This window comes from Babylonia areolata, chromosome 1, assembly GCF_041734735.1.
Source record: "Babylonia areolata isolate BAREFJ2019XMU chromosome 1, ASM4173473v1, whole genome shotgun sequence".
Lineage (NCBI taxonomy): Eukaryota > Metazoa > Mollusca > Gastropoda > Neogastropoda > Buccinidae > Babylonia > Babylonia areolata.
In genome coordinates, this window is record NC_134876.1 from 51,694,938 (window position 1) to 51,704,937 (window position 10,000).

General features: G+C 46.6%; 1 protein-coding gene across 9 annotated transcripts in view; it reads right to left on the reverse strand.

The window, feature by feature from the left end:
* Window positions 1-6,419, reverse strand: part of LOC143283820 (calmodulin-alpha-like) — a 183,858-nt gene extending 177,439 nt beyond the window's left edge. For 3 of the 9 annotated variants that reach the window (XM_076590241.1, XM_076590257.1, XM_076590249.1), the window contains exon 1: window positions 4,795-5,968. Coding sequence is in view for 1 of the 9 variants with exons in the window: in XM_076590257.1 (XP_076446372.1) it covers window positions 4,795-4,797 (3 nt within the window). In the remaining 8 variants the exon portion in view is untranslated. The other 6 variants (XM_076590197.1, XM_076590218.1, XM_076590204.1 and 3 more) reach the window with 6 other exon arrangements.
* Between the last annotated feature and the right edge of the window lie 3,581 nt (window positions 6,420-10,000).

The following is a 10,000-nucleotide window of genomic DNA, read 5'->3' on the forward strand; positions in this document are numbered from 1 at the left end:
GCTTAATCTTCCTATCTAGTGCCTGATGAAGGACTAGGACGCAACAGGTGAAGGACATGGAAACATTGGATGGAGGACCAGGAAGTACAGACGAAGGATCAGGAAACACCAGACGAATGACCAGGAAACAACAGATGAAGGACCAGGAAACACCAGCTGGAGGACCAGGAAACAACAGGTGGAGGACCAGGAAACAACAGATGGATGACCAGGAAACGTCAGATGGAGGATCAGGAAACAACAGATGGGGGACACGGAAACAACAGATGGGGGACCAGGAAACACCAGGGAGCACCAGGAAACATCAGATGGAGGGCCAGGAAACACCCGATGAAGGACCCGGAAACACCAGATGGGGAACCTGGACACAACAGATGGGGGACCAGGAAACACCAGATGGAGGACCAGGAAACAACAGACGGGGGACCAGGAAACAACAGATGGAGGACCCGGAAACACCGGATAAAGGACCAGGAAATATCAGATGAAGGACCAGGAAACATGAGATGAAGGATAAGGAAACATACAAGGATCAGGAAACATCAGGTGAAGGACCAGGAAACACCAGAAAAAGGACCAGGAAACGTCAGATGGAGGACCAGGAAACATCAGATGGAGGACCAGGAAACACCACACGAAGGACCAGGAAACAACAGATGGAGGATCGGGAAACCACAGATGAAGGACTAAGAAACACCAGTTGAAGGATCAGGGAACACAAGTTGAAGGACCAAGAAACATCAGCTGAAGGACCAAGAAACATTAGATGAAGGATCAGGAAACACCAGATAAAGAACCAAGAAACACCAGATGAAGGATCAGGTAGCACCAGATGAAGGATAAGGAAACACCAGATAAAGAACCAAGAAACACCAGATGAAGGATCAGGAAGTACCAGATGAAGGATCAGGAAACATCAGATGAAGGACCAAGAAACACCAGCTGAAGGATCAGGAAACATCAGATGAAGGACCAAGAAACACCAGCTGAAGGATCAGGAAACATCAGATGAAGGACCAGGAAACATCAGATGAAGGATCAGGAAACATCAGATGAAGGATCAGGAAGCACCAGATGAAGGATCAGGAAACATCAGATGAAGGACCAAGAAACACCAGATGAAGGATCAGGAAACATCAGATGAAGGACCAAGAAACACCAGATGAAGGATCAGGAAGTACCAGATGAAGGATCAGGAAACATCAGATGAAGGACCAAGAAACACCAGATGAAGGATCAGGAAACACCAGATGAAGGACCAGGAAGCACCAGATGAAGGATCAGGAAGCACCAGATGAAGGATCAGGAAACATCAGATGAAGGACCAAGAAACACCAGATGAAGGATCAGGGAACATCAGATGAAGGATCAGGAAGCACCAGATGAAGGATCAGGGAACAACAGGTGAATGACCAGGAAACATCAGATGTAGGACCAAGGAAAGATCAAGAAACACCAAATGAAAGGTCAAAGGCCTCAAAACGAAGGGTCAAGGTGTGGGGCCCAAGTACCACCAGATGAACGGTCAACCAGCAGAAGGTTAAAGGTCAAGGAGTACCAGATAATTCGTCAGTCAGCACAAGCTATGGAGCCAAGGCCAACAAGACGAAGATGTAAAGAGCAACACGTGATGGGTCAAGGAGCACCACATGATGGAGTAAAGAGCACCATATTATGGGTCAAGGAGCACCACAGGACGGGTTAAGGAGCACCACATGATGGAGTAATGAGCACCACATGATGGAGTAATGAGCACCATATAATGGGTCAAGGAGCACCAGACGATGGAATAAAGAGCACAACATGATGGGTCAAGGAGCACCACATGATGGAGTAATGAGCACAACATGAAGGGTCAAGGTGCACAATATTGCGGGTCAAGGAGCACCACATGATGGGTCAAGGAGCACCACATGATGTAGTAAAGAGCACCACATGATGGGTCAAGGAGCACCACATGATGGAGTAAAGAGCACCATATTATGGGTCAAGGAGCACCACATGAAGGGTCGAGGAGCACCACATGACGGGTCAAGGCGCACCACATGACAGGTCAAGGAGCACCACATCACGAGTTAAGGAGCACCACATGAAGGGTCAAGGAGCACCACATGATGGGTCAAGGAGCACCTCATGATGGGTCAAGGAGCACCACATGATGGGTCAAGGTGCACCACATGACGGGTCAAGGAGCACCACATGATGGGTCAAGGAGCACCACATGAAGGGTCAAGGAGCACCACATGACGGGTTAAGGAGCACCATATGATGGGTCAAGGAGCACCACATGATGGGTCAAGGAGCACCACATGATGGGTCAAGGAGCACCACATGATGGGTCAAGGAGCACCATATGATGGGTCAAGCAGCACCACATGATGGAGTAATGAGCACCACATGAAGGGTCAAGGTGCACCACATGACGGGTTAAGGAGCACCACATGATGGGTCAAGGAGCACCACATGATGGATCAAGGAGCACCACATGACGGGTCAAGGAGCACCACATGATGGGTCAAGGAGCACCACATTCTGGGTCAAGGAGCACCACATGATGGAGTAATGAGCACCACATGAAGGGTCAAGGTGCACCACATGACGGGTTAAGGAGCACCATATGATGGGTCAGTTTCAGTCTCCTTTCCACGGAGGCATCAAAGCGTGTGGACCGATCCGCACTCTGCTAAGAACAAGAAAGAAGCAACAGCAGTGGCATGCTGAGTCAGAGTACGGAAACACCACATGACCATCAAGTGTCAAAGAGCTCAAGCTAACAGGTATTTAAAAAAAAAAAAAAAAAAAAAACAAAACACCGCAAGTCAAAAAGCACCAGAGGAAGTGCGGTTAAGCATCATTATAGGGTCGATAATCACTAGACTTAGGTTCAAAAATCTATTTTTGAAAATTAAAAAAAAAAGGACCCGGATGAAGGTGAAGCAACTCGGACGATTGATTGGTCAAAGAACACAAATTGAAGGAAGGCACAGGAAACACCAGATGAAGGAAGACGCAGGAAACACCAGATGAAGGAAGACGCAGGAAACACCAGATGGAGGAAGACAGGGAAACACCAGATAAAGGAAGACATAGGAAACTCCAGATGATAAAAAGGCACAGGAAACACCAGATGAAGGAAGAAACAGGAAACACCAGATGAAGGAAGACACAGGAAACACCAGATGAAGGAAGACACAGGAAACACCAGGTGAAGGAAGAAACACGAAACACCAGACGAAGAAAGACACGGAAACACCAGATGGAGGAAGGCACTGAAACACCAGATGAAGGAAGACAAAGGAAACACCAGGTGAAGGAAGAAACAGGAAACACCAGATGAAGGAAGACACGGGAAACACCAGATGAAGGAAGACAAAGGAAACACCAGGTGAAGGAAGAAACAGGAAACACCAGATGAAGGAAGACATATGAAACACCAGGTGAAAGAAGAAACAGGAAACACCAGATGAAGAAAGACACGGGAAACACCAGATGAAGGAAGACAAAGGAAACCCCAGGTGAAGGAAGAAACAGGAAACACCAGATGAAGGAAGAAACAGGAAACACCAGATGAAGGAAGACGCAGGAAACACCTGATGAAGGAAGACGCAGGAAACACCAGATGGAGGAAGAAACAGGAAACACCAGATGAAGGAAGACATAGGAAACTCCAGTTGATAAAAAGGCACAGGAAACACCAGATGAAGGAAGAAACAGGAAACACCAGATGAAGGAAGACACAGGAAACACCAGATGAAGGAAGACACAGGAAACACCAGGTGAAGGAAGAAACAGGAAACACCAGACGAAGAAAGACACGGAAACACCAGATGGAGGAAGGCACTGAAACACCAGATGAAGGAAGACAAAGGAAACACCAGGTGAAGGAAGAAACAGGAAACACCAGATGAAGGAAGACACGGGAAACACCAGATGAAGGAAGACAAAGGAAACACCAGGTGAAGGAAGAAACAGGAAACACCAGATGAAGAAAGACACTGAAACACCTGATGGAGGAAGACATGGGGGGAATGATATGAAGAAAAGCACAGGAAACACCAGATGAAGGAAGACACGGGAAGCATCAGATGATAAAAAGACGCAGGAAACACCAGATGAAGGAAGACACAGGAAACACCAGATGAAGGAAGACACGGGAAACACCAGATGAATGAAGACACGGGAAACATCAGGTGAAGGAAGACACAGGAAACACCAGATGAAGAAAGACAGGAAGATGCTTAACGCTTAAAGATGAATGAAAATGGCAAATGGGACAACAGCCAACCTTATCTGATTTGAGAAAATGAATCTGATGGAAAGCAGAGCTGAAGAAATTTAGTACTGAGGTTGAAGAGGGTGGAAGGAATATGCACGTGCTTAGGTGTATGTTGAAACACGGCTCAGAGCTGAAAAGAAGTACCTATCTATTTGAAACCAATAATAAATCGATATCATTATTAGTATTGACAATCTGAATCTCTGGTAGGTTTAAGCTAGTATAGTTGAACGAAAATGAGTACTTAAAATCATCATATAAGTCGGAGTGTCATGTTAATATCCAATATCCATATAACAAAATGAGCTTCATTGAAAATTGCAACAGTCTCAGATGACCACCAAAAAAAAAAGAGAAAGTATATATACAATTATTTCCAAACATCGTTGTGTATGCGTACGTTTGTTAACAACCACAAACACAAATTAATAGGCAACTCGTTTATACTGATGTTAAATTGCGAAAGGAAAAAAAAGTGTTATTACTAAACAAGCCAGTACACGGGCATGCCAACTTACCATGACTACAGAGGACAGGACGTCTCGCAGCTAACAAAATCTACTCAGGTACAAACTCCACAGGAAGCCAAACAAACAGGTTCTCCACACACGTGACTGACTACTAGGGCAGCAGGCAGGGCGCGAGCTAGGCACCTAGCATCAACACTGAAGGCGTGACTTGATTCCTGGATCAGTGCAGAGCTTGGTATCTAGATGATGAGTACGTTCTCCGTGTGATAAGGTTCGTGGCGGGCAGTCCGGGTCAAGGTTAAGAGTGACCAGGTATGTCAATATGTGATCATTCGCCCGAACAATGGCTTGTCGACTTTTTTTTTTTTTTTTTTTTTTTTTTTTTTTTGGCAAGGTCTGTACGTGACGATTAGCCAAAATCTTTGGTTACGTTTCAGGAAGCTGTCCAGGTCTCCAGGTGGCAATGGCGCAGTATTTTCAGGGTTAATAAATATATCGCGCCAGCAGTTATGTCAGCGAGCAACCTATTGCGGGTCAGCTAGTGTGACAAACAGCCCAGGTCGTTACTAGAAGAGGTCATGTCAACTAGACAAGGCCAAGACTTCGGCAACGGGCGGACGGATCCGAATCTCTGCTGCATGGAGTCACTGCAGGAAGAGATAACAAGATTCTGCGAGAAGGTTCCGTCCGCGCTATCAGATCTAACGGCAACCACACCTGACGTCAGATTGAATCTCACTCGGGCGCTGAAAACACTTCCGCCTTGTAAGATTCCCGGGCGAAAAAAAAACACAAAAAACAAAACCACACACACACACACTCACAAAAAAAAAAGACTGAACACAGATGCTCTGTCGGTGCCAGAACGTGATTCACAAACACCCTTATCTCACCCTCTCTATATATCTCTCTTTCCCTCAGTTTCTATCTATCTCTACATGCACACAACTTAAAGTGCATTTAGGGAGAAAGACGAACAGACAAGACTCTCGCGATCTTGTAAGTTAAGTCAGTAAATTACCTCTTTCCAAAAACTCCGACAAAACCAGTTCTTATACTTCTCAGTCTTCTTCTGATCTGGTCTATTTAAACAACACACGAAGACACACCGAAATAAAGAAATTCGAATAATTATTGAAAGTGTAAAGCACTCATCTGCCGGCAACTCACACCCCTCAGTCTAGCACTCTTGTCTACCGGCTATATACATGACATCAGGGAAGTTATTATACACATACCACCACATGCTGTACTCAGCACACTCGCCGGCTCCACCATAAAATCCCCCCAAGGGTAACCAACTCGTGTTTCACCGACGCGCTCAGTCAGTCAAGTCAAAAACGTGAAGAGAAGAAACAGAAAACGAGCCCAGCACTGTAAACCCCCACACATACACAAATATACACATGTACACACATTCACACAGAGAGCGCGCGCGGACAAGCCAGCGAAGCCTGCGCCAGGAAGAAGAAAGAAAAAAAGAACAGGAATTACAAAAAAAACAAACAAAAAAAAACAAAAAAAATGACTTGTTCTCCAGTGTCCCTCTGTGTCGCTCAATCACAGCATCCCCCGGTGGTGCCAGAGCAATCGCGAGCAAGCAAGCTAGTAAGGCAGCGCGGGCATAGCATCAGACAAATCACTGCAGCACAGCGCCGCACGGCACGGTACGGCACGGCACGGCACGGCACAGCATCCGGCCACACGGTACGGCCAATCTACAGCATCGCTAAACTGTCAGTCAGTGTCTGTACATGCAGAGCTGGGAGGAGGAGGAGGATAAGGAGGAGGGGTAGGAGGGAGAGAGGGGTGAAGTAGATGAGGGAATGAGTGTCTTGCTATGTGATGATACGGACAGTGAGAAAATTTCACGCCCTAACCCACACACCCACCCTCCCCACCATCCCCCCCACACCACTCCCCAGCCCCACCATCACCACCCTTCTTTCAGTTGTAAGCTGCTATTTCGAAAACGGATGGGTCGCGTGATGGTGGATGATTTTTTTTTTTTTTTTTTTTTTTTTTTGTGGTGGTGGTGGTTAAGGAGATTGATACTGTTTGTCTTGGGGGGAAAAAGTGGGGAAGAAGGCAGAGGATATTGGTAGGGGAGCAGAGGGGGGGGGGGGGGGGCGGTGGCAGGGTGGGTTGGGGGAAGAGACTGAGCTGATTATGCAACGTCACAACGCAAGGTGTGCACGTGAAATGCTGCTGCTGATCACCGAGCCCTGAATAAACAGATTGAAGAAATTAGAATAGGAAAACAAAAACTTGTTCGAAATTCTTTCTTTCTTTCTTTCTTTCTTCCTTTTTTTTATTTTTACACACACACACACACACACACACACACACACACACACACACACACACACACGTACGCGCACACAAACACACACACACACACACACACACACACACACACACACACACACACACACACACACACACACACACACACACAGAGATACACAGACACACACAGACACACAGACACAGACACACACACACACACACACACACACACACACACACACACACACACACACACACACACACACACGGGGATATTGGCCCACACAGGCTCACAAGTTACACACGTCAGCAAAAAAAAAAAAAAAAAAAAAAAGAAAAGAAAAATGATCAGTTCCACAACGTTCACACAGAGTCCGTAGTACCACCCCCACCCCCAACCCCACCCCCCTCTCCCTTAACGGCCGACAGTTATGAATGATAAAGACTGAATCAGAAACAGAGTCAGAGAGACAGACAGACAGACAGAGAGAGAAAGAGAGAGAGAGAGAGATTGAGAAAGGGTATGGTAAAGAGACAGACAATGACAGACAGAAAGAGAGAGAGAGAGAGTTCAATGGAGAAAGGGCATGGGCGAGACACTGAGAGAGAGAGAGAGAGAGAGAGAGAGAGAGAGGAGGGGGGAGGCGGAGAGAGATATATAAAAAGGGAGACAGACAGAGAGAAAGAGAGAGAAAGAGGGAGAAACACCGACAGACAGAACAGAGTCACAGAGAGAGAGAGAGAGAGAGAGAGAGAGAGAGAGAGAGAGAGAGAGAGAGAGAGAGAGAAAGTGCATGGGCGAGACACTGAGAGAGAGAGGAGGGGGGTAGTCGGAGAGAGGTATATAAAAAGGGAGACAGACAGACAGACAGAGAGAAAGAGAGAGACAGAGGGAGAAACACCGACAGACAGAGAGAGTCACAGAGAGAGAGAGAGTGAGAGTGAGATAGAGAAAGTGCATGGGCGAGACACTGAGAGTGAGGGAGAGAGAGGGGGAGACAGACAGGCGAACAGAGACAGACAGGTAGCGAGACAAACAGAGACAGCCAGACTAATGGACAGACAGACAGACAGACAGATAGAGATAGAGAGAGAGAGAGAGCAGTGAAGGGTGTGTCAGCTTTTCGTTTTCTTTGATATTTGTTGAATGGCATGATGTGAGCCGAAAGAGAATTTTCTGTTTTGGTTGAAGCAGACAATGAAATATTTTGAATTGAATTGAACTGAATTGGATTGAAATTGAATAGATTTGAATTGAATTGAACTGAATTGAACTGGATTGAGAGAGAGAGAGAGAGAGAGAGAGAGAGAGAGGAGGGAGACAGACAGACGAACAGAGACAGACAGGTAGAGAGACAGACAGAGACAGACAGACTAACCGACAGACAGACAGACAGAGGGGGAGACAGACAGACGAACAGAGACAGGTAGAGAGATAGACAGAGACAGACAGACTAACGGATTCACAGACAGAGAGGGAGAGAGAGAGAGAGACAGAGGGAGGGAGACAGACAGACGAACAGAGACAGACAGACTAACGGACAGACAGAAAGACAGACACAGAGAGAGCAGTGAAGGGTCTCAGTTTTTCGTTTTCTTTGAGAGAGAGAGAGAGAGAGAGAGAGAGAGAGAGAGAGAGAGAGAGAGAGAGTCATCGAGACAGACAGACATGCAGACCAGCAGACGTACGAACGCACTGACAAATCATCATTTTCCGAGCGTGGGACATTACACTGCTCACTGACCAGCCGGCCGATAATAACTCAGCAATTTACTATTATTTCCCATTTTCCTGTCTGTCTGTCTATCTAACCGGCTCACATGTGTGTGTGTGTGTGTGTGTGTGTGTGTGTACGTGTGTGTGTACGTGTGTGTGTGTGTGTGTGTGTGTGTGTGTGTGTCTGTGCGTGTGTGCATTTCTCTCTCTCTCTCTCTCTCTCTCTCTCTCTCTCTCTCTGTGTGTGTGTGTGTGTGTGTGTGTGTGTGTGCGTGACTCATGGCTCAAGGGGAAGAGCAAAAGAATCTTGGTAAAAGTCGACTTACACAGGATAAAAACAGGCGACGTATTATGGACATATGAGCAAGTTCACTCCCTAAAAGCTTCCCCCTTCCCCCTTTCCCTCACTCCTGCCCTCTCACCACTCCCTCCTTCCCCCGCCCCCCGCCCCCTGCCACACACCCACCATCCCTCCCCCCTTGCCCTCCCCCTTCCCATTCAGAGCCTCTATTTTTTTCCTTAACACACTCACAGTTCTACTCACCCTTCTTTGTTTTTTTGTGTCCTTTCCTGTGACTTCTCATTACTTTCCTTTCGAATTTCCTGCACTGGACTCTCTCTTCCCGTGTGTATCTTTCTGTCTGTCACTCACTCATTTCATTTACCTGAAGAAGAGCCTGTGGCTCGATACGTCACCTCTTTTATCCCATGTAAGTCGACTTTCAGCAAGATTCTTTTAGTCTACCTCTTACTGAGTCCGTGAGGGTGTGGGTTCGAATCCCGCTCTCGCCTTTTCTACCAGGTTTGACTGGAAAATGAAACTGAGCGCCTAGTCATTCGAATGAGACGATAAACCGAGGTTCCGCGTGCAGCAGGCACTTGGCGCACTGAAAAAGAACCCAAGGCAACGAGAGTGTTGTCGTCTGGTAAAATTATGTAAAACGAAATCCACTCTGATCGGTACACAAATATATAAGCATGCACTCAAGGCCTGACAAGTGCGTTGGGTTTTGCAGGGATCTGCCTAGACGATGTGGTGTAGCGTATAATAAAAATTTATGGATTTGTCAGAACGCAGTGACGCCTCCTTTAGAAACTGAAACTTACTATTTTTCGTCGAAATTGTGCAAGCACACCGTTTTATCGCCTACAATACTTACATAGGCTACATTGATACAAGTCGTAAATCGTAATATGTTCGCTCGACTGAAGGTTGTGTGAGCTGATCTGCATTAGTCTGACGGGCGC